The sequence below is a fragment of the Ilyonectria robusta genome, assembly GCF_021365365.1.
Source record: "Ilyonectria robusta strain PMI_751 chromosome Unknown BGZ61scaffold_66, whole genome shotgun sequence".
NCBI lineage: Eukaryota > Fungi > Ascomycota > Sordariomycetes > Hypocreales > Nectriaceae > Ilyonectria > Ilyonectria robusta.
In genome coordinates this window covers 34,833-58,200 of record NW_025764500.1, presented here as the reverse complement: position 1 = coordinate 58,200, position 23,368 = coordinate 34,833, and the positions used below count along the sequence as shown (strand labels likewise).

General features: G+C 49.2%; 9 protein-coding genes across 9 annotated transcripts; 5 read left to right on the top strand and 4 right to left on the bottom strand.

The window, feature by feature from the left end:
• Window positions 1–568: 568 nt before the first annotated feature.
• BGZ61DRAFT_500664 (uncharacterized protein) lies at window positions 569–3,536 on the top strand (the record flags this gene model as incomplete). The annotated part of the gene is made up of 6 exons (XM_046251594.1): window positions 569–689; window positions 1,198–1,303; window positions 1,440–1,674; window positions 1,727–2,049; window positions 2,111–2,490; window positions 2,557–3,536. The coding sequence occupies 6 exons, from the start codon at window positions 569–571 to the stop codon at window positions 3,534–3,536; spliced, it is 2,145 nt and encodes a 714-aa protein (XP_046094131.1).
• Window positions 3,537–3,785: 249 nt separating this feature from the next.
• Window positions 3,786–4,484, bottom strand: BGZ61DRAFT_373988 (ankyrin repeat-containing domain protein; the record flags this gene model as incomplete). Its single annotated transcript, XM_046242296.1, has 1 exon — window positions 3,786–4,484. One exon carries the CDS (start codon window positions 4,482–4,484, stop codon window positions 3,786–3,788), a length of 699 nt encoding a protein of 232 aa, XP_046094130.1.
• Window positions 4,485–5,160: 676 nt separating this feature from the next.
• On the top strand, window positions 5,161–6,213 carry BGZ61DRAFT_487203 (uncharacterized protein; the record flags this gene model as incomplete). The annotated part of the gene is made up of 5 exons (XM_046249941.1): window positions 5,161–5,184; window positions 5,234–5,350; window positions 5,401–5,677; window positions 5,806–5,821; window positions 6,012–6,213. 5 exons carry the CDS (start codon window positions 5,161–5,163, stop codon window positions 6,211–6,213), a joined length of 636 nt encoding a protein of 211 aa, XP_046094129.1.
• Window positions 6,214–6,898: 685 nt separating this feature from the next.
• On the bottom strand, window positions 6,899–9,153 carry BGZ61DRAFT_500663 (uncharacterized protein; the record flags this gene model as incomplete). The annotated part of the gene is made up of 5 exons (XM_046251593.1): window positions 6,899–7,184; window positions 7,269–7,483; window positions 7,541–7,909; window positions 7,958–8,124; window positions 9,138–9,153. 5 exons carry the CDS (start codon window positions 9,151–9,153, stop codon window positions 6,899–6,901), a joined length of 1,053 nt encoding a protein of 350 aa, XP_046094128.1.
• Window positions 9,154–9,478: 325 nt separating this feature from the next.
• On the top strand, window positions 9,479–10,162 carry BGZ61DRAFT_541585 (OPT oligopeptide transporter protein-domain-containing protein; the record flags this gene model as incomplete). The annotated part of the gene is made up of 2 exons (XM_046255065.1): window positions 9,479–9,829; window positions 9,917–10,162. 2 exons carry the CDS (start codon window positions 9,479–9,481, stop codon window positions 10,160–10,162), a joined length of 597 nt encoding a protein of 198 aa, XP_046094127.1.
• Window positions 10,163–12,627: 2,465 nt separating this feature from the next.
• BGZ61DRAFT_304032 (uncharacterized protein) lies at window positions 12,628–13,227 on the top strand (the record flags this gene model as incomplete). Its single annotated transcript, XM_046238716.1, has 2 exons — window positions 12,628–12,949; window positions 13,016–13,227. Coding segments are annotated over 2 exons (534 nt in total), but the record flags the coding sequence as incomplete, so codon positions are not given.
• A 2,410-nt stretch (window positions 13,228–15,637) lies between these two features.
• Window positions 15,638–16,516, bottom strand: BGZ61DRAFT_374008 (uncharacterized protein; the record flags this gene model as incomplete). Its single annotated transcript, XM_046242298.1, has 2 exons — window positions 15,638–16,234; window positions 16,259–16,516. The coding sequence occupies 2 exons, from the start codon at window positions 16,514–16,516 to the stop codon at window positions 15,638–15,640; spliced, it is 855 nt and encodes a 284-aa protein (XP_046094125.1).
• A 3,430-nt stretch (window positions 16,517–19,946) lies between these two features.
• On the top strand, window positions 19,947–20,711 carry BGZ61DRAFT_500659 (uncharacterized protein; the record flags this gene model as incomplete). Its single annotated transcript, XM_046251592.1, has 1 exon — window positions 19,947–20,711. The coding sequence occupies one exon, from the start codon at window positions 19,947–19,949 to the stop codon at window positions 20,709–20,711; it is 765 nt and encodes a 254-aa protein (XP_046094124.1).
• A 66-nt stretch (window positions 20,712–20,777) lies between these two features.
• Window positions 20,778–21,449, bottom strand: BGZ61DRAFT_500658 (uncharacterized protein; the record flags this gene model as incomplete). Its single annotated transcript, XM_046251591.1, has 3 exons — window positions 20,778–20,812; window positions 21,049–21,215; window positions 21,250–21,449. The coding sequence occupies 3 exons, from the start codon at window positions 21,447–21,449 to the stop codon at window positions 20,778–20,780; spliced, it is 402 nt and encodes a 133-aa protein (XP_046094123.1).
• Between the last annotated feature and the right edge of the window lie 1,919 nt (window positions 21,450–23,368).

The window sequence follows — 23,368 nt, the reverse complement described above, 5'->3', positions numbered from 1 at the left end:
AAATCGAGATCCGTATGATAGGAATAACTGCAGATGGGAAAACCTCGCGGGAGTGTAGAGGGAAAAACCACTGCAGCTAGCATCCATTGATCAGGGTCATCAAGCCAGAACCCTGATGCCTATAAGTAGCCCGATTCTGTGACTTCTTATAGACCTGGATTAACAGCCAAGATCTGTAGATCAAGGCATCTAAGACCCGGAGGTCGTAGTAGCCTAAGCCCGGAGGCCGAGGCAGGTGCTAAGACGCGGTGGCCTTATGCACCTAAGTGCCGAGACGCAGAGGTCAGGGCAGCTCAGGCCCGGAGGCCTAAGCAGGTACTAAGACGCAGTGGCCTTATATACCTAAGTGCCGAGTCGTAGAGATCAGGGCAAAGGTCGACGCCCACCTAGATTGAAGCTGGTGTCGTGATTGCTCCTGGCGGCTGCAATAGCTATACTTGCTGCGAGGTCTGAACCAGCATTACAGCATGTATAGGAGCCACAGCGGTGTCGATTGGCCCCCGCAAGCCGTGCTGTGACCCTGCTGCTATCTTAGCTGCCCAGCTGGTCAGGGCAGCAGGCCTCGATCATGGCCGGAGCCCTTGGGCTGTGGCCGTGGCTGCTGCGTAAAGGAAGTCAATCCTCTCAATCCTTCCTTTATTGCAGTGTTAGTGCCCGATGGGCACCAGCTGCTGCAGCAGCCAAATTTGGTGGGCCTGGAAAGTTTTCCACGCTAGTGCTAACAGCCGCTAGTCAGGAAAATTTTTTACAGGAGAGAGTTAACGTCAGTGCATGCATTGTTGATCTTGGGTGGTATGATCTAGGGTAGGGGATCCGCCTGGCAACCCATACCAGGGATATATCAAGGCACCGTACCGGCAGACAAGAGTATACCAATTATTTCAACTTAGAAATCAGGAAAGTTGATTTGATTGAAGGGGGAAATTGGCCAAGTTGATTGATTTGATTGTGGTGATTGATTGATTGAGTTGACATATGGGGAGCGCTGCCAGACACTAGCCGAGCGATGGACAGGCAAGTGCATATAAAGAGGTTGCTGGCTATCACAGCAGCAGGAAACTTTTATTCCCATATCTGCAGCACTTTGACATATTGCAAAGAATGAAGCAACGATCTTTCTAGCTGCCTCAGCTGAGTCTGATGACTCTTTCAGTGACCGGGACAGCGTGTTCGATGTCGGCTCACACTAAGCTTCAGACGATGGCACGGATCTTAGTGACATTGACGGTGATGCTGATGACGGATCGGAACTTCACAACGGCAACGCTTTCCCTCCCGAGCATTATCTTCGCATGGAAGAGGAGTTCAATGGAGACCGAGTTGCCAGAAAACGCTATGCCCCGCGTACCTATGATCAAACAACTCGACGGAATCGAGTGACGGTGGAACAAGTATGCGCCTCTATTATTTCCCCTATGCTATACCACTAACAGCTTTAGGTACTGCGAATTCAATGGGTGGGACCCCGTGCATGCTATGCACGACATCTCTATTAATATGACGAGTGCCTTCTTCAGATGGATTATGCGGCAGACAACTGGACACGAGGGGCGGAAACTCCCTGGCCTGAAATCTTTCCATTCTCTTGAACTTTACTGGAAGGAGTTCCGACTAGTATATCGCAGGCTTACAAACAAGAGGATCGATCGTGAGTTGGATGACAAAATGCTTACTGTAGGATTTCCTTCGCCCCTAACATCCCCAGAGGCTTACCATTACCGCTTAGGTCGTCAGAGAACTTGCGGAGGAGTATGTCCTAAGTTTTCAGCGACGGGAAAACAGATGCATGTCAATGGATGACCTTGAGCTGCAAGCTGACACCACCATCGGTACTACCCGGAAGAAGTTTCGGATTGGCGAGCATCGCATCCTCGCTCTACTTTTCCTCCTACTCATTGCTCCAAGTGGATCCAGGCCAGAAGCACTTCTGTACCTGCACTATGGAGACATCAAAGTTGTCTTGTCTCGAGACCTGGGCGGCGGGCCTCATAAAATCTTACTCCGCTTCACGCTTCATTTCACCAAGACTTTTCTTGGGCTGAAGGCAATGTAAGTTGACTGCTCTCTGCCGCAATATTTTATGTATTTCTTACCCTAAGCCGCAATACAGAAATGAGATGACTATTCCGGAGTCTTTGTTTGATCCATGCTTCCTGCTCAGTCCTCATAACCTCCTCCTTGGCCTCCTTTTTCGACACAGAGCCTTTGAGGCTTCTAGCCTCATTACTCCCGAACTCTTAAGCAAACTTGATATCCACCCTGACGAATACGAACTGCCACTTCCATTAAAGGAGTCCATGGATGAAACCTTTATCTTCCGGCAGGCCATCAAGACTGCCTTCAATGGCTTTGAGATATCAGCAAACAAGTGGATGACATATTCGATGATATCAGGTTGGACGAAAAGGATAGACATGCTTGCCGGCTTTGGTAGTACAGTGATCCTATATACACTACGTTACACCACTGCCAACGCGCTTGATCAATCCTGTGAGCACCCCGTTCTAGTTATGGGCCCCTAAGCTATGAGATAAGATAGGAGCTAATCAAGTTAAGTGGATGTCAGCAACGGACTGCGCGATCTGGTCCTTGGGCACAAAAACTCGAACGTTTTCAGGGACCATTACCTCAGCCGCGTTATTACAGTTGACACGATGGCTATTGTGCGCCAGACAAAGCCGCAAGAAGCCTTGATGCGCCAGGCTACCAGCATCGGACACTCTAAAAGCAAACGACGTCCTGTCGACCTCACATCTGAACAGGTTGCCGAAGTCGATGGTCACCCCCAAATCCAGAAGCTCCTTCAACATCAGCGGGCGCTCCGTCAAGAAACGAGCAGGTCCGATAAAGGCCGGAAGAGACTTGAGTCAATCACCAAGAGTCTTCAGAGCGAAAGAGCGAAGCTACGCCGGGAATTCACACGGCAGATGCGGGACGATTGGTCTCGGGAGCAGGCCGTGGTCGACATAGAGCGACAGCTGGCTGGGAAATACTTCGAAGAGTCACCTCCATTACCATGCGTCACCGACTCTCATCCCGCCCAGAGACGCTTGCTCAATGCTTTAAAGGCACCTGTAGCGAGCACGATCGAGGACGAATTCCGCCGCCGTGATGAAGCGATTCTGGCAGTTATGGCCTACTGCCCCATTCAAGAAGGCCCGACGACTCGCTGCCGCCAATCGGTTAGCAAAGGGAATGCGCCCCAGGCGGCTCTGACCTCGGACAAGAGCCATCAAGCACGTGAGGAATTGGCAAATGCAACCACTTCCGTCTTCGTCATGAACGCGGAAGAGCGACCCCGCAGATGCTTTGTTTGTGTCGGCAGGGCTACCACTCTCCCGTCTTCGGATCCAACTATCCAGAGTCTCATCAGACCGTTCTACTCCTCCGGCGATCTGAGCAAGCATGTCAGACGGCATCACCTCTCCAACATCCAGGACGACGAAAAGCTACACTGCCGTCTTTGCAGCTTATCCTTGGATCACAAAATGCATCTTCAGAATCACGCTATGAGAATACATGGAACTGTCTCATGAATGTGGATGGTCAACTAAGTTCGCTACTACTCGACGCGGCGCGCTACTGAAGATCTGACAGTTGCATTGTTCACGGCGGACGCTTTCTCTTGTTTCTTCGGTGTATAGACGAACTCTTTATTAATATTTATCGGTTGGTTGGTTTCGAGATCTATCAAGACTTTAAGCCTGCATGCTGGCAGTTAAAGAAAATTATTAGCCCAAGTTCAGGGTATATATCCTTGCTTATAAAAAGTCGAACATATGACTCTATGAATCGTCTGCTACACTCTCCAACCAAGTTGCCAGGTCCTCCTTGCCCATCGATCTAGCGAGATCAGCGTATGTCCAGCAGCCATCTCCAACTATAGTATCCTTCTTTGCTCCTAAGTTGAACAGAAGTAAAATAGTTTCTAATGCCTCCTTTTCTGGAAGCTGGAGAGCATATACAACAGGCGTCGCCCCATCCATATCTTCGATGTCAACTTCAACCTCAAAATCTTGAACAAACTTGGTAATCTCCTCCCCAAATCCTCGCCTTGCCGCGGCATGCAGGCCGTTAAAGCTGCACGGGCCATTCGGGTGAGCTCCGCGTTTCAAAAGCAACTTAGCTATGCCAAGGTGCCCGCAGTAGAGAGCCAGGAAAAGAGCGGTGGCGCCACCATTTTCTGGCTGTTTATCGACATCCGAGAAATTCAATAGTAGAGTAACGACCTCCTCTCTACCATAGGCGGCAGCGAGGTGGAGGGGAGTGACAGATAGGCGAGTGTCAGCTCGTGGAAAATACAATGGGGAGCTGCTCCCAGTAGACTGAAAGTTTTCAAGAGGAAAGATGCTGAAGGGGAAGGTTACTTCCTCCTCTGTGGCGTTGACATGCTGGAGATCATCGATGAACTTCTGAGATAAGTCGACAACGAACTTGACTCGCTCAAAAGGTACGTAGTTGAGAATGGATCGTATTGAAGACATTGTAGCGGTGCCGGCAAGGTTGTCTTTGATGTTAATGAAAGAGAAAGAAAAGACGATGGCGCTGAGCCGGGCAGAGATCACTTTATATATTCGGTGCCCAGCATATCAGGTCACATGAGTCCCTTGGCGGTGCCCGGAAGACTAGAGGACGAACAAGGCATAAGGCAGAACCAGATCTGTCACTCGTCCCGCCAGAGAGGATAGATGGCCAACAACGACCCCATCCCTTGATAGCTGATATCCAATGAGCTTACTGTCATTGAGGGAGCTGGTGAATGGATTGAGTAAGTTTTGATGCAAGCCCCCTTTTTATAGATCACGGTGACAGCTTGCATTCAGCCGACCTGCTTATCAGCCCAATGCCATCATCCTCGCCCAATTATCGTAACTCTCCAGGAGTATCGACCGTTTCAAATGACGCTGGTAAAGCATTTTCTCGGTTAAGGCGGCCTAGCAAGACCTTATGGGAGGCTAGCGCGTATTGATGGAGGAGTACTTAAGGGAGCAACGCCGCCTATCTTCTCAGGACCATAACTTCACCCTTTCATCACACACATGTTCTATGCTCTCCTATCCTTTCTCCCTCTCCTCTCGTACTTTCTCTTATGCCCACCCGCTTTCCAAAAGTCTCGCCTTCATTGAAGATTCAAACTGCTACTTGGTCTAACAACAAACCATGGATTATAGTCTGAGCTCGGTGGTAAGGGAATGAACGACTACGTTGACGGAGCCCTACTTAACCCTGATAGCGAGGCCTCATCCTTGAAATTGGACCAGAGTATCTTGCGACAATGATGCTGCCGAGAGCGAAGACACCGGACCTCGAGAAGTTGGAAAAATCCATGAACTCGAACCATGAACTCTTAGTACGATACTGGGACGCCACGAGGAAGTCAATTGCTAACACGACCTTTAGCGAAGCCGCATAGTCGAACTCACACCTGAATTCCGAGTGGTATTGCCCAAGAGAAAAGACCATGACAACGTGATCACAATTCAAACTCTCGTGGAAGGCAAATCGGCAGAAGAAACCGGGGAGGCATGGCAAGTGGCTATCCAAGGCCCTTCCTCTCGCATGATGGACATCTGCCGACGCCTCCGCAACGAAGATGAGTCTGCGAGGAATGCCATCATCTGTCATGCTAGGGGTGAGGAGATGGATTTCCGTGGGAAGTGCGAAGAATGCCATTGGCGTAAGTCTCTTCCTGGTGGGTGCAGAAAACTCCAGGATGAGTTCCATGGCGCTTACTCTACCTGCATTTTCCGAGGCCACCTTTGGTCTGAAAGTTTGTGCATATGGCATTTGCCACGGAAACCTTAGAACAAAGGTATGAACTGTGAGTGGAATCTTGGTTTCTCGAGCAAAATGTGGGAGTGGCATCTTTGACAACGACTCAATAACAAAGCAACGACCGACGATGGGGTCTCCCAGCTATTGTGCAAGACTACAATTCACATCCATATTCTGGTATCCCTGAATAAGAAGTTTCTTTTGATACTTTCCCGCACTCTAATCATAACGAACAGTCTGTCACATTTCGGGGTCATCCTGAGAGCTATGATAACATCGTTTCCGGCTTTCCTAGACAACGCGACTTTCCTTTCCTTCTCAGACCACATAGCCGGCCCTGTGACCACGATCCCGGTCCCCGGGACCCACAAGGCCCCGGCCCCTGTGCGGCGGCGACGGACTGCCGCCTCCGGCAGTAGCCGTCTTCATCATGTATAAAAGACGGGCTCTAGGCCCGTCCCTTAGCTAGAAATCAAGAGCTTTCATCATGATCATTGTGATCCTATCCATTCAGTGTGATACAGTCAAGTAAAGCGTTTCTGCTCAACGCTTCGTGGCACTGGCAGAATACGCCTAGGCGACTGTCTCACGCGGAATCTTGGGGGTGGACTGTCCCTGAAGTAGGGCCCCATAACAAGGGCCAATGGTAGATCTTTTCGTCCCAACGGCGGTGGGAAATAGACAAGTACTGTACACCCAGGGCCAGGTTCAAACTCCATAAACATTAGCAGAGGTGGTCAATAGAATCCACCAAAGCAGTTAGCTGCGATAGGGACTGACTGTCTCAGATGCACGTAATTTGTTTCATTTCTAACCACAAGGTTTTTAGGTGATATAGACATCTTCCAAAGCTATAAGGTGGCAGATGTTCTGGCCCAATGAGAGCCGAGAAATGCAGGCAGCCGGCAGCCTGCAGCCTCGTTGGCTAACCCGTCATCTGCTATGGTGCGGGTAAAGATAGCGAACTTCCACATTACACTGAAGCAAAATCACTCGTTTCGAATGCCTCATCACTATGGAGGGGCTCGGAGCGGCTGCCAGCTTGAGTCCCCTGAAAGGAGCGCAGTGTCTTGGGTGGGGCATGTTGAAGTCATGGCCGCGTCCTCATGCGAAAGTAACACATCTAATTCGCCACACGGTGGATAACTGTGACCTCGAGCACAATGAAAATAATATAGCCAACCAACATAGCCACGCCAATCCAGCGGCAAAACCTGGCTCCAAACCAGACTGTTAGGGTTAAACCTAGTGTCGACCCCCAAAGAGCTACCAGTTCTGGCATCGTCACGTTGCCTCCATCCAGAGCACCCGTAGTGTTAACTATGACAATGCCAACATACAGCAATAGAAGGAAGATGTTACTGCCGACGCAATTCGCGACGAGAATGCCAGGGCGGCCGCGGTAGCCGCTTATAATAGCGATGAATTTCTCAGGTAGCGTGGTGGCGATGGCAAGGATAACAACGCCGAATAGAACGTCCAAGATGCCAAACTAGTCCGTGATATTTGCTGCTGCTTGGGAGAGGATGTAGCCGGCGAGACAGATGGCGATGAATCCGAATAGTAGGTAGAGGCCATGATATCCGAGAGTGCGGCGTCTGCGGCGCCGCGACGGAACAGGTTGAGGTGTGGCTTCTCGGTGGTGGCCTGGGCTAGCGGCTCTCACCTTTGGCACGCGAGGGTTGATGAGCGGATCTGTCTCTGTAGCCTCCGCTCTGCTCACGGCAATTCTTGTACCAGAACTGCAGTGGCGATCATCGTCAACGCCAGCGTCACTCTCTGCGTCGCTGTCACTATCACTGTCGGAATCTTCGGGTGCCGTAAGGACCCCTCGGCCAATGGCCAAGCCTACGAGCAGAAGATAGATTCCAAACGTGGCGATAAGAACAGGACCGCACACCTCCCAGATGACATGCGTTGGAAAATAGAGAATTGGTATGACGAAGGTCGTCAGAACGAGTAGCACGAGCGAGTATATCCGCGCGCTCCTGTCAAATTGGGCCGCCCTCCCTGTCTCAAAGGATAGCAGGCCGAGCGAGAAGGCACTCAAGATATTGGAGATGGCGGCGCCGATCACGTTGCCCATGGCTAGGGATGAGCGGCCCCGCGCCAGGGACGCGACAACAACCGCCAGCTATGTTGCATTAGCAGCAGTCAGAAATAAAGTACGCTGAACGCTTACCTCTTCCCACTCCCCGCCGGCTGTAAGGAGCCCAACGACGGTCTCAGGAAGCCCCGTACGACGCGCAACTACAGCCGTGTGATCGATGAATTTATCAGCCCCAAACTCGAGGAGGAATAGAGCCGCCAGGGCTGTGGCAATATTAAAAATAATTACATCAGCATCCGCTATAGTAGAGGATGGGGATGGGTATCAGGATGACAATAAATAAAGATAGTTAAGAAGGCAGTTTGAGGTGAAGTATGTCCAATGTCAAACTGGGAACTGCTTTTAAATGTTTCTTCGAGCAGAGTGCAAGTCTTAACCGTCGTGAATAATATGTTGGATCAGACAGGATGGGTGGGGTTGGCTAGCGGTGGCTGGGGTGGGGGCACTACTACTTTACTAGGGGGGGTTGTGTTGCGTTTGGTAAAACGCCGGGCCGTTTTAACAGTTGAGTTGCCGTTAACTATATCTATCGCGGGGTATTTGTGTGGAAACAAACCTAATACACTTCGGGGATAGCTTTCTCTGTTTACGTGCAGCAGATTCAGACTGAAGATGTACACCTTCTATTAATAGATATTGCTATAAACTCTCATATTGGGTTTATTATTATAGAGAGAATGATGACCTGGAGCAGTCTGCTTGGGCCTTCTTTAAGATGCAGGACTCCGGATATATATATATTACTGATGCGGTTGTTGAACAATTAATACCCTAACTCGCTACAAGCAGTCAATCTATATTGTCCTTTTCTTCCCGTATCCCTTTACTTCAGCGCCGGCGCTGTTTATTTTATAAATTCCCCCTCAAAACGCAGTCCAAGTCGAGTAGATAGCCTCTCTTCAGATACCTCCAGCTAAACCCGGTATCTTTTGAATTACCTTGACTCAACTAAGCATTTCTTATGACTCCTCTGACAAAGTCCAGGCTTCTATTGAGGCCGAAAGCCTCTCGGACGATAAGTCTATGTAGTCCAATGGGGCAGATAGAATTGAAGATGAGAAAGACTTGGTGATAAAGGTGATCCATGCCGACGACGACCCTTTGCTTAATTTATGGACCTTCCGGATGTGGTTCATCGGTGAGTCCACGTCTAAATTGTCGGCGGCGTTACTGATATTTATTTTAATAGGTATTAGCCTGGGTATCTTTAGTGCTATTATGGAGATGATCTACTTCTTTCGCCCCGTCATACTGGACGTATCCAACATCTTCCTCGCCCTCTTAAGCTATATTTTCAGTACCTTCCTGGAGTAGGTTATTCCGAAAACAGGTTTTATCGGGCGGTGGTTCAATCCTTACCCATTCAATATAAAGGAACACACAGCCATAGTCGTAATCGCCTCGTCGGGGGCCCAGACTGCCCTAGCCGTCGAGGTTATTGCCGTCCAGAGGCTGTTCTACGACAGAGCGCCAAACGCCCTCATCTCCATCCTGCTCGTTGTCTCCTCGCAGTGTGTCGGGTATGGCTTTGCCGGACTGCTGCGCCGAGTCTTAGTGTATCCCACCAAGATGGTATAGCCCAGCCTCCTGCCGATGAATACCTTGCTGGAGACACTCCATCGCGACCGCAGGGAAACAAGGAACCGCCTCCGCTTCTTTTGGTGGATCCTTATTGCCGCCTTCGTCTGGGAGGTCCTACCCGAGTACGTCATGCCGATTCTGACCGGTATCAGCATCTTTTGCTTGGCGAAGCAGGATAGTATGGTCTTCACCAATATCTTTGGCGGATCTAACGGCAATAAAGGACTTGGAATACTGTTGCTAGGGTTGGATTGGCAGTTTATCTCCAGCAAGCCGTTGTGGACGCCGCTCGCGACCTTGACAAACAGCCTGGCTGGGTATATTATCTGCATCTTTCTATTCCTCGGCGTCTACTACAGGAATGTATAGCAAGCTCGAGACTTTCCATTTCTCTCCCAGCTTCTATTCTCTCAAAACTCGATAAGTTCTAACTACATCGTGTATAACCAGACGGAAATCCTCAATAACGAGAATATGCTGCAGCCGTCTGCACTGGAAACCGAGGGTATTTCTTTCTTTGCGGGGACTTATGCTATGTTCCTCTTTACGACCAACCTTGCTATTACTGCAACCGTTAGTCATCTCTTGCTCTGGAACTGGAATGATCTTAAGACTGGGTACTCGTTCCTCTCATCCAGTAGCCTTCGGCAGCTGCTCTCGCCACGGTCATGGAACCTGAGATTCTGGCAATCTTGAGATAACAGCAGCCGAGATATCGATGAGGAAAAAGATCCCTATTACCAACTAATGCTGGTATATCCTGAATGCCCTAGCTAGTGGTATGCCTGTATTCTCATTCTATCCGTTATTATAGGTGTTATTGCTATATATGCAGTAAAGTTAACTCTTCCCTGGTACGGGTTCTTTACCAGCCTCGGTGTGGCTGGAATTTTTATCCTCTTTTTCAGCGCGCAGGTCGCACTTACGGGATACCAGGGGAACGTGCAGCCAATCGTGCAGATGATTGGGGGTTACCTCTATCCCGGCCAGCCGCTTGCAAATATATACTTTACCCTCTTTGGGTACAACTCAGTCATTCAGGGCATCAGTATGGTGCAGGACTTGAAGTTTGGGCAGTATACAAAGCTCCTGCCAAAAGCGACGTTCTACGCCCAGGTTGTTGGTACTCTAGTTGGTGCTATTATTAATTATATTATGATAGTCGAAATTACCACTAACCAGAGAGATATTCTCTTGTCTATCTAGAGTATTAATATCTGGTCCGGTTAAAATATTCAGCAGTTTAATTCCCAAGTACGTCACTCACCCCTGCTGCTTATTATGGACTAAAACTAATCGCTTAGGCAATTGCATAGAAAGCTCTAGCTAAAGAAATATTCTCCCCAGGCTCTTGCTATAGACTCATACCTATCAGTCTGCTCCTCGGCTTCCTCCCGCCGCTTATCTTCCATATACTTTATCGGGCATATCCGAGAATCGGCTTCTCCAAGATTAACACGCCCATTATCCTCGCCTACGCGGGAATTCTTAGCATTGGGATCTCGTCCTTCATACTTTCGTACTTTGCTATTGGCTTTACGAGCCAATTCTGGCTCCGTCGATGGAAGCCAGACTGGTTTATAAAGTATAACTATATCTTAGCGGCCGCGCTCGATGGTGGCACGCAGATTCTTATATTTCTCCTTACGTATACCGTTTTGGGTGGCGTTAGTCCAGAAATCAAGTTTCCCAAGTACTGAAGCAACAATGCGGATGGAAATTTCGACTACTGCATAAGAGACCCAGGGGCTGGTTCTGTGGCCGCGGGCCCGATAGATCTAGACAGATAACTAAGCGGCACAAGAGGGGTATTACAAGTCCAGGGAGATACTACGAAGAAAAAGAACATGCTACCGGTAGGAGCGAGTTGAGAACGAGAACAACCCGGACGGAATGGATTCTCAAGCTTATTATTACTTAACAGCAGTGAAGAAGCGAGGATATCGCGGCGCGGCGTGGGCCGCGTAGCGCTGTGTCATTCTAGCAGGATCCAAGCACATTCATAGAACGGCCTTGTATCGATCTAGATTATCCTTAGCTAAGCATACCGTAGTTCCTGCCTCTTCTAGCAACTTATTACCCCAGCGTCGAAAGACTTATATCCGGGAGGTGCTTCCAGTGACTCAAGCCTTGCGAGTTCGTCTACTATAACACCCTCGGCCGCAGTGCAACTTCAGAGGCAGAAAAATTAGAGTACAACCACTAAAAGTGGTTAGCCGAATCTAGCAGAGGTGCTTGAGGCGTTAAGAGCTGGCACAGCGGAATGTCCTTACGGCTTTGAAGTTCACTCTAGCATGGATAAGGCTAGTTAATGCTGCGATAGCCTCATGTTGCAGTCGCCTGAAGCTTCTACCAGGACTATTGGCTGTTTTTATTGCCTCCTAACCAGTTCTGAGATTATAGTTCTTCGATTGTTGCCTTACTAAGAAGTTCCAACCTTTCCTCTACGGCGACTATATAGTAGAGCACTATGTTCGAGATATCCTGAGCGATTAGCCGCTCTGTTGGCGGCAATACTACCTCGGTTAGGATTAGTTGTCTGATGTCCTGGATGTTTCGCGGGGTCAAACGACGGTGCAACGAGTACTACCCTTTATTAGCTTGACTAAGCTGTTGGGTAGTCTGAGCGCCATCGTTTCGGCACTTGACTAACTCAAGCGATATGTTTTAGAATTAGTCAACGTAGTGAAAGGCTTGTGCTAGCGCAGCTAAAAAAGAAAAAGAAAAACGGATCAGGGGTTCCGACGCTCTAGCACTCTTTCAGCGAGGAGGCTCATGATATACTATCTCAAACGTCAGGGGATGAGGAACAGAATGGTGTAGTGGCTGGCTTATGCTTCGACGACAATCGGTAGCTCCTACTATCTATCCTCTGTGCGACTACAGTTGACTTTGGGTATTTTTAGATGTTATATCGTTTCAAGCCTTGTAATAGCTCAAACATTACCAACAAGACCAGGGCCCTTATCAACTAGCAATATAATTTAGGCTGGATACTATTGGCTAGTTGGGATTTTCGAACGGTGGCATGTTTCAAGAGTTGTTAACTTTCAAATATGTTGGGTTGAGTATAAAAGGAATTAGTTTCTCTCGAGTTGGTACCCTCGATATCACAATCAACTCAGATCAATCAACAGTCCGAGTCTTATCAACACTCCACCATGCATCCTACATTTTTTCTCGCTGGCCTGGCTGCAGTCATTCCTGCTGCCTTGGCAGAAGAGCTCCGTGCAGACGACATACCATCAGCATGCACAACTATCTGCCAGCCCATTGTCGATCTTACCAATACATGCGATATCGACCCCAACGAGACCGACAACGATAATGACAAAAGAAGGAAATTGCACCTCCGCGAAAGCGACGAGTCTGATGAAGAGGCTATCGAGGCAAACTGTATTTGCACGAATACCAGCTTCGACGTTGCTGCTGTGATGGCGCTCTGCGCGAGCTGCATGTCCCAAAATAGCCAGTCGACAGAAGGTATGGACTCCTAAAATAGCACGTTCGAGTATGGCTACATGTAGATAGTTAACAGTCAAGTAATAGAAGTCGATAAGATCATGTCGCAATGCTCTTTCACATCGACTTCGTACGTGGCCTCGGCCACGGCCTTAGTCTCAGGCATTCAGGCCGAGGCTACAAAGCCAGCCACGACTGGGGCTTCTGAATCTACTTCCACGAGTGGTGCGTCGTCGTCCACCGACTCCGCTACCGGTGGCGCTGGGAAGATAGCTGTGTCCATCATAGCTGCTGCAGGGGCCGGGTTAATATTCATGTTGCAATTGTAAAGAAGCTCCAGTAGGGTATTAGGAATAGTGTCTTAGTGATGAATCAAATTGAATATGTTAGCGAGCCAACAGTATCTCTCCTAGTGGTAACGGTGTCATAGGAAGGGCCGTGCCGATTTAAATGACATCACTAGTCACTAGCGCTCATCGACCTCTGTGTCTCGAGTCTTAAATAGTGCAATGAATTGGATTCGTGGCTTGAAGGCAAACAAGAGTCGGCGGCCGTAGGTATAACGTTGCAATGTTGTCGTCGTGATTATTTCATTAGCAGCCTACTATCATGGCCTTGCTCTCGAAGCCTCATAGGCTAAAATGTATTAACTACTAAGGTTCGTCACGGTCCTTCATGAAGTAGCTAGGATTAAATTATTTGGGTCTTTAATGAGCGGGAACGACTGACGGCAGGGTGTATGAATTGTGCGCATTTCATACATGAGGCATATGACCTTGTAAGCCTAGATTAATCGCAGTTGTCATATCAGCAGATGAATTGATGACAAGTCACTGCCCTGTTTCTCATATCACCAAGTCAGGTACCTCTGAGATAGCTTTATTATTCAATCGCTGTGGCCGGAAGTTTATAGATATTGATGGCTTCATTCATGTATTCTACCAAGTATAATAGTTACATCTACCTTGTCACCCCTAGCTCATACGCTCATCCCTTAGTCCTCGGTCTCTTCTGCGCTTGCTCCTCTCCCACTTGCCGTCCTGTAGTACGAGATTTCCTCTTCTTGATCGTTACACTGTTTTCACTCGAGGGCCGATACTCTTCGTCAATATATCGTACAGTACACGACTTCTGGCGGCCTCGATAGATGCAGTTGGAGCAGGCACTGCGGAAGCTGCCCTCGACGACCCTGCATCCACCAAGAAGAGGATCACGGTCCTCGCACTGATCGCAGCGGGACTAAGAGTCCATCTTCTCGCCTGTGGCATGACAGATGATGGCGGTTTTCGCGGACTCATCTCCGTTGCGAAGGCGGCGGCAGATATCGGACATGAGGTAAGGTGGGCCTTGAATGGCTACCTGCCATGATTCTCGGGTATTGTTCGCTACTGTGTCTCTCAGAAGCGCCTGAATCGTGATTAAGTCCCCGTGATCTCTTCTCTCAGGTAGAACCACGCGAAATTTTGGCGTGAGTTTAACAATCCGGCTTTACTAGGTGTTGAGTCAGCTGCTGCTTGCTCGTTGCGGCCAGATATCATACCAAGAACCCATAGCTCGACTCTATAAATTGCCTCAATCTGTTGTGGTAGAGCGTTTGCTCTCTCGGTAGTACTATTTCTACATAATAATCTAGCCCAAGTTCAAGAACTAGCACCCGCTACCAGAGATCAGTCTAACCCACCAATAGAGTCGATCGCTAACGTACCACTGCATCTGAAGGATAAGTAAAGTCTATAATTGCTGAAGTAAAGATATGACCTTCAAGTCAAGAAGTGGACATCAGAAGTGAGGGTAATCGAGGCGAGGGCAGTCGAGTGACTGGGATGAAAGGGGACTGTGGGATGAAAGGAGGAAGTTACAGCTCTAGAAAGACGAGCGGTCTTGCTTCCTTAAGTACTCTTCAGTTAACACGATCCACGTGCTTATTTTCCAAGGGACCTTGCTATTAAGAGGCCTCGAGCAGGACACTCCTCCTTGGCCTGTTGAGACCGAGCCGCATACGTACACCCTGCATTTACCACCTGCCCAAGAAGTCTTTCTGGGCTATTCGCTATGACTGTCTTTCTTAGCTGCGGCATCCGTAACGAAGTTGATCACGTTATCCGTCTTGCTTGCTATCCTGTCTGCTTCAAGAGGAATGGGAGAAGAGGAGAGGGTTTCCGCCAGCATGAGCGTTGACGCTTGGCCTGAATTTCGAGAAGGAGAAGGAGACAATGCTTCATTCATAGACCACACCCTAACTTAGTTTGAGTAATGGAGCTGCCCCCTTGGCCAGCCTGGAACTCAGAGCAGTATGGGAAACGACATGGCCAACATGATAGTGATTAAACTCACATTCGGGAATGTGTAATTGGTATCAAATTGCCTGCTATAACTTGGGAGAATTTCGCTGTGATAACTTGGGAGAATTCTTTCGCTGTGAGGCGACGCAAGTGCCGACCAAAGTGCCCTGTTGTGGTCTATGTAACGAGGTGTTGATTCAGGAATCAGGACCAACGCCCCCGTTCCCATCAAGAAATATGCAATCTCCAAAAGTAGGCCTGCGTAGAAAGCTCATTCAAGTTCAGCCTTGGAAGCGAAAATGGATGTTGGCGCGCATGAGTTTCGTCATTTAGAAGTCTAGCATTATCATGCCCCAAGGAAGACTTCGGGTGGCAAGTCGTACAACTGGGAACCTGGCATTGACCGAAAAGCATGCGCTTCTGGCAGTTAAGACGGGTTCAGCCGATGATGCAAGTCGCCTGGTAACTCGTGGGAAGCAAGTTGTTCCTTCGACAAGGGAGGCGGTAAAGTGAATTGACCTGGAGCTGGTTTATTGATTTGCTGACTGTGGCTGGGTGAAAGGTACGGCTGAGAAGCTCCGCCACAGTATAAAGTCGGAGTAGATTCTGCTGCCAGCTCGATCGGAGGAAGCTGTGAGATTCCATCATGTGGGAGTTCTGCCGGCAAGCTAGATCCGCCTTTCAAGCCGGGCACCTGTAACTTGCTGTTCTCCATCATAGTGCGCAGAACAGCGGCATCACTCTGCTCAGCCTTTCTGATGATCCGTTGCACCAGGGCTGTGCCCTCTGCCTTCAGCGGCGTCTTGACAAAGTTGAGCATGGCAATATTGCATGTAATCTCAATGTCTTGGCGTAGGTATAAGCCATCTGTGGGCGCACCCAGAGACTCAAGGCCAAGCTCGAGACGTTGCGGAGGCTCAATGCCCGATTGATTGCCGTCGATGGAATATTTTATGCGCAAGTCCACGCTCATCGGGGCTTTGATGTGCGTTTGCAAGCCCCAGGGCATGTTATGGAAGCATCCCTTGAAGGCGACGTCGCGGAAGACGCCATTGAAGGTAATTATGCCAGAGCCGGGCTTGCCTTTGCCTGGGATGAGTTGGATGCGCTCAACAATTTCGTACCAGCTGCTGTCGCATTCATCGACGGGGGTATCGGATGGCGCCTTGATGGGCCGGTGCTCGACGACGAGCGGATTGATGGTAATGACTTCACTGTGCGAGTGGAGAACATTGATGGCGAACTGGCGTGGGATGAAGCTGGGAATAGGCGTCACCACAGTGAGCGCTTCATGTTTGCGCAGCATTGCTGATACGTTGTGAGGTCATCGAGGGGCTCAAATGTAGGCGTGTATTAAGGATAGATTATTCTCCACTCAGGTTTCGCAGTTGCAACGCCTCGGCTAAAAGGCTCATGCTGGAGAGATTTCTGCCTCAGGCATCACATCCAGTTTATCGCCAAGTCCGATGATTAATCTGTGGACTATTCCCTAATTGAATTGGCCACTCTTTGGTAGTGGAATTGGAATATTTCATGGTTAAACCCCAAAGATGTCAGCACGTAAATGGACAGGGAAAAGGGCATTCTTCAGAAGGGCGATTACTAATATTGTATACCGGGATTAAGCCAGCGAACTTGATGGGATATACCCTCCTCCTCAAACACGCGAGCTAGCTCAGTGCCAAATTGTGTAAAGTGGCCCCGATTGTTCGTGATGTTGAATTCGGGTGGATACACACACACACACACACAATTTATTACGCCCGGTGGCTTACAACCAATAGGGCACTAGTGGATACATCACGTCCGTGATTGAGAGATCTAGCCCCGAGGTTTCGGGTGAAGGACTGTGTCACAGCCTCTTCCGCCACATGGCGGTCACGACGGGCAGAATTATGGACCCACAACTTTCTTACTGTCGATTTGCGTAGCAAAAGTGGAGCACTCCTTTATGCAGAGTGTTGGATTGTGACCCTTGTTGGATACGCAATTTGCTGTATGCAATAGCAGAAGTAATTGATCAAATGATGTGCATTGAGAAGGTTGTTCCTTGCATTGATTGAGGGTCGTAGGGGCCCTATGTTATACTCGAAGGGATCTAGATCAGGGTGTCAAAGGGAGACGGATCCGGCGTTGCTATGATGCCGCATCCGGCTTATTACCAGATCCGGCGTTCCGGATCAGGCCGTCCGGATCCGGCATGTTATGCCACCACACGAGGTCTCAATCCAACAACCCTGTATTACGAAACCTCTGATAGATCGATATCCTGACCTTAGAGATGGTGTTGGATAGCGTACGGCATATTCGATCCAGGGATTAATGCTCAATAGGGTGTGGATCCTGAATCTGTTCATTGTCTTGTTTAGGATGCCTCCGGCCCCCTCTTTTCTCGAGAGGGGTTTTATTCATCTCACCCCCCCTTTCTGACTAAGGTCAGGATATCGATCTATCAGAGGTTTCGTAATACAGGGTCACAATCCAACAGAGGGTGTGAGATGACATAAACCCCCTCTCGAGAAAAGAGGGGTCCGGAGGCATCCTAGATCAATTGAATCAACAGATTTGGGCTCCACACTCTATTGAACACTAAGGCCTAGATCGAATTGACCGTACGCTATCCAACACAGGAGCTTTATCGTAGTTGATATATTTCACACTATGACACCCACGAACGCTTACCTATCATGAATGGATCACGCTCGGGACAGGATCACCGCGATCCCTCGTAAGGACACCCGTATATAAGAACCCAGTGTGCACCACTAGGATAGTCTACGCCCCAGCTTTTCAAGACAGCTTGATTACCTCAATCCGATAGCCGCACGAAACCACATTGACTACTATTAGACATAACGTTAACGTCCAGTGTTCTCTAGCTCGGCAACAATTTGATCTTGCACCTCTCGGGGGAGATTTTCGAGCTTGCATGACAGCTTTTCCATATCGATGAACGATGTTTTCCTAGGAACTCAATCGCAAAAATGAAGTCCTTTTACTCCCGTGCCTTTGGGTTTGATTCAGGCACGAGTGCGTTCAGCCTTTGCGGTGTGGATTGGATCAAGTTCTGCTGTATCCATCTCCTGACTGGTATGGCCGAGGTATTGAGAACAAGCTCTGAGGAAATGTTAATGTGACATTGGAGGAGATCGAAGGCGTGAACGAAGAGAAGTTTTAAGGTGAAGAGGGGCTTACCTGATGCGAGATATGAACCCTTGGTAGGGGAACATCTGACCTGTGGGTCAAAAGAGCGCGGGGTGCATCCTCATATTTTACCTATAGCCTTGTCTAGCACAAAGTTTAATGATCGTGCCAGGTCAACGTATCGCCAACCTTCCATTCCCTCACATACCAGTCCTACTTGGTCGCATCTTGTCATGAGCCCTGATTCTGTGAGGCGTCTCATTGGATGTGTGTATATTCTGAGTTGCATATGATCCCCGCTCTGAGTCCCTGTACATCCTTATACTGAAACCAGCTAGAAGGATATAGCTATAGCAGTCACACGCCATATACACGCCCAGCTACCCAAATACACATCGTGACACATCTCCGATGCAGCTATAAGTAAGTGTTGGATTGGCCCTCGGGTGACGGAATAAGGGCCGGATAGGCACAATCCTCTCTGACATATCAATATCCTGATCTTAGTCATAGGAGTGAGATTGACAGGAAAACCCCTCACAGAAAAGAGGGTGCTGCAGGCATCCTAAGATCAACACAAATCATCTTTGGTCTCAACATCGTATTGAACGCTATTGCCCCGATCGAATTGACCGTATCGGATCCAACAATTATCAAGGCCAAAAATACATCAGGCTTAAGAATAAATGCAGGAAGGCAGTAACCGTCATTCTTATTATTGTTTCTCCTGTGTATCAACTATCAAGTCCCACTCTGAGGCGCTGCAGTCCCGTAGTTCCCCTCGCTCGGGTAAACCACCCGGGCGGAATTCTAGAGAACATACGTCGATATTGTGTGCTGGTGGTATCGAGAAGAGTTGACGGTGCGGGGTAATAAGGCTTCTTGACGTCCTGATGACACCTCTATCCTCCTTTCCCACAGCCGCGCTAGACCCTCCAGCCGAGATCCGCAAATATGTGACTCAGCAGCATTTAAGGATGCGGCCACCACACGAGAGTTGACGGCGCTGTTATTGGTCAGTCTAAGCATACCTCCCTTGTCACCTAATGGGGAAGAGGTACCTCGGACGTACGCTGTCAAGAACTCGGACGTGACGGAGCAGGAAACAATTAAGTGGATGGAGACTCGAGCGGCCGAGTAAAAATGGTTAAGGGGTGGGGTCGTGTTTGTTGACAGCATCCCCCGTATTCAGGTCAGTGGACAATAATGTGTCATATTATGACTCCCTCCGACGATCCGACGAGCTAACAAGGCACTAGTCTGACAAGATCCTCCGCCGGGTTCTGCGGGAGAGAGCCCAGCAGGAGGTGAGCATCAAGGCAAAACTCCGGGAGACTGGGAGATTGACGTGGCTTTGATAGAGACGAGGGATCCAGGATAGACAGAGGCGGAGGTCTCTCTTCGTCCAAAGAGCATATAAACGGGCCAATGCCTCGACCAGTCTCACATCCAAGACTCCTCTCCACACCAGATTCACTCCACTCCGGATTCTATCCAACCTAGAACCGCCAGCTGATGCTCGCCTCCTTGCTTTCGTTTGAGAAACCACCCTCCCTCTCCGGACTGTATCCCCCAGATACGCCACCTCCAAGATGAGATTCAACGCCTTGTCTGGCCTGGCCTGCCTCCTCCTCGCAGGCCAGTGCCACGGCCTTGTTTCCGAGTCCATCGACACCTGCTCCGTCGACGAATCTGCGACCTGCCAATGCCCGCCCATCAGCAGATGCCGACCTGCAAACAACTTGCCGGAGCGATTCTTCCCCCGGACGTACGACACATGCCCGAATGGTGCGCCTCCCTGCTGCGTCGAAAGAGGGCCTGGACCTTTAAAAATGTCATACTCTACGAGGCAAACCAACCTCCAATGCGGCCAAGATTTCAGCGAGAATGATCCGCAAGGCGTTCAAAATGGAGTTACCTACTCCATCGAGGACTGCCCCACGACCGAAAAATACCTCCACATCGTCCTCAGCCCGATCCGTAGTGTTACCGTCACGGACATTCACCTGCAGGTCGATGACGACCCCATCACCGTCAACACTGGGCTTGGAAACTGGGCTTTCAACAGTTATTGCACTGAGAGTCCCAGTGAGTGTTGGGTCCCGGTCAGCGCTATTCTTGAGACATTCGAAAACCCATCGGCAACCTCTTTGTGCGGCGAGACGGTCTATGTTGCAGCTGGAATCTCCATCACCAGTGGTGGCAGTGATGATACCTGTTTCAACCAGGGACCGAGGATCAGCCCAATTGGTAACTGGTTCATGTACCATGCACTGGAGTTTGAGTGCGAGGAGGATGTTTGCCAACGCAAATGCTGCTGCGCATCTGCCCCGCTTCGAAGGAGAAGCCATGTGTAGATGGGTGTGGATAATAGCCGAGTGGATAAGACAGCGGATTCTGTTTCGAAGAGTGATGCGAATAATTTAATAGATACACTCATTTAATGGCACTCCATCGTCTCTAGAGTTTAAATTATTCATGTAGGACCGCAGCGATACGTTAACGGCCAAACCCAACTCGCCCACTGACGCGGCAGCATAGGTGAGCCAAAACTAGCCTTGCCGCCCGAGGGACAAGAGGTGAGGAATGTACTCCAATCCCATTAGCCGATATGAGAGAAGTAGTAGAGTCTCGTCGGTGCAAGACGATGCCCAATGCACTGCCAGAGAAGAATAGACTAGCGGCAACGCCGACGGTGACGCTCGTGTTGGTCTTGGGCTGCCTGTCCCCAAAGACTCACAAGGTTCACCCAATCTTCGGGCCTCCAGGTACGAGGATCCCAGAACACTGTCCCGCCCAGAGCTGCCCAACTCCCAAATAAATGTATAGCATCACACAACAAGATACCGACCAGGACCCCTCTCCACACCTGCAGGTCATTTAGCTTTATTGAACGCAAATAGGGTATATGTCGCAGCAAGCTGGTCGTAGATGATCTGGTTATCCGGCGCGTATTTGGCAGCCAGAGCCATGGCGTTGAGGAAGCTCAAGGGGCGAAAGTGGAGCAACAGGGCGCCGACGAGGACTCCAAAAGGTTCAAAGTAGAAGAAGAGCGCGCGGTAGGCGAAGGGGATGTTGAGAATTGGCTGACTCATCATTATCCAATGTCAGAGCGCGGCTTGTACTACGTGGTGAAATAGATCTGGTCCCAGAGAACTACCTCGTTTGCTGTGAATGTCTTGTTAGGCGGTAATGGGATGGCTTTAATGATGTTGACTGGTATTGACGGATCTGCGAGAAATAGACAAAAGGGTAAGTCCGCTACCCCATTAACCGACCAACCCATTAATTATGTCGTATGGGGCCTGTAAAGGGAAGGTTAGTTATGGACGTCGATGTGGTCGTAGATAACTCACCAAAGGCAGCGGATATACAACAGGAACGGATTGCCGGATTCGATAGGTTAGGTTGTCGAGCTCTTCTTTATGATATGGAAGACTTGGATAACCATCTACGATTATGAGAAATTTCGCTGAAGTAGTCTACTCGAGGATATCGAAAAATCCCAGCTTATGAAATTTCACCAACGAGGTCTGCTTGAGGAACAAGCTGCTTAATGCCTGATTTATGAACAAGAAATGCGCAGCTGCGTCCGGCTGAGGCTGAGTAACGGCGCTAATAGCGGCAGCTAGCTAAGGGAAGAGGGGCTTCAACCCATTCGAGGACTGCCAGGATAACTATTCAGTATATCACCCTTCCATTCAAATATTCGGTAATCAACAGGAGCTAAGAGCTTGTAAGTCTTCTTAATGGGTCTCATAAAGCTCTTCCAATACAGTCCCCTACGGAATTCGTGGCACCTACGTCTTGTTGAGCTTCTCCCACCTGTGAGCGGAGAGCTTGATGAGATAGTCCAGTGTAAAATCCATTTCGTCTCTAGACTAGATGCAGAAACTCTCGACCCGCACTACGACAAGTCATAATGTGCCAATAAGATTCCCTATAGAGCTCTTTCCTACTACTGGGGAGAATCTGCTTGCAAAGAAACGATCGAGCTAGATGGATGGCCTTTCGAGGTAACAACCAACCTACATGCCTACTTGACACAACGCAAAGAGCATAACAAGTCCATCATGCTCTAGATCGACGCCATCAGCATAGATCAGACCAACATCCCCGAGCGCAACGAGCAGGTGAAGATGGCGGGCATATACGTGAACACACAGGCCGTCGAAGTCTGGCTTTGGTCCCGAAGCTAGAGACAACTCTTTAGCAATGGACCAGTTAGATCAGTTAGCAGGACGTATAACAGCGGAGAATACGGATGACGTAAATATCTTCCGGGGGACCGCCCTAGAAGCCTTTGGTACCTTGCCTTTCGAAAAAGATGACGAAATCAAGGGTCACATGGCCGTCATGACCTCCAACCAGGACTTTACTCATATAGCACTTCTATTGCTGAAGGTATATAATGTATATACCAAGCTGAAATTGTTACTGCATGGACTACCACCATCACCAGGACAACAACTGCCTCGTCGCTACCGCCGTCCAGACTGATACCGCCCGACGCGGTTATGTGCCGATATATCTGAGAATATATTTGTGGAGGAAGAGATTCCAAATAGTCACCGTCTTATCAAATTCCTAAACTTAATTCTGATAACAGGGAAGCGCAACCCATTCTAGTTGTCACTTAGTCCGTGGGAAGGTACTCTTCTCCTTTAACATACAGCTTCATGTACAACCACTCGCCTTTGTCATCTCCGCTGTTCGGTATGCTCATCTGTTGGCCCCCTTTATATAGCTGCGTAGCTATATTTTTCAATCCAGCTATCCGAGGAATACGAATCAGGCTCGAAATCTGTTCCGGTGGGCAAGACGAGCACTCTTTGTCATCATTCCACTTCTTTTTTGTGCGTGAAGTGTGGTCGGTTGGAGTGTTTTTGTACATTTCTTCTGATTAATTGTCAGTCAAGCGGTTATATACTGCAATTTCTTCCTACCTGTTAGGATGCTTTGTTGAGTGATCGTTTGCATGAGATCGTTCTTACTCTAGGGAGAGACAAAATAG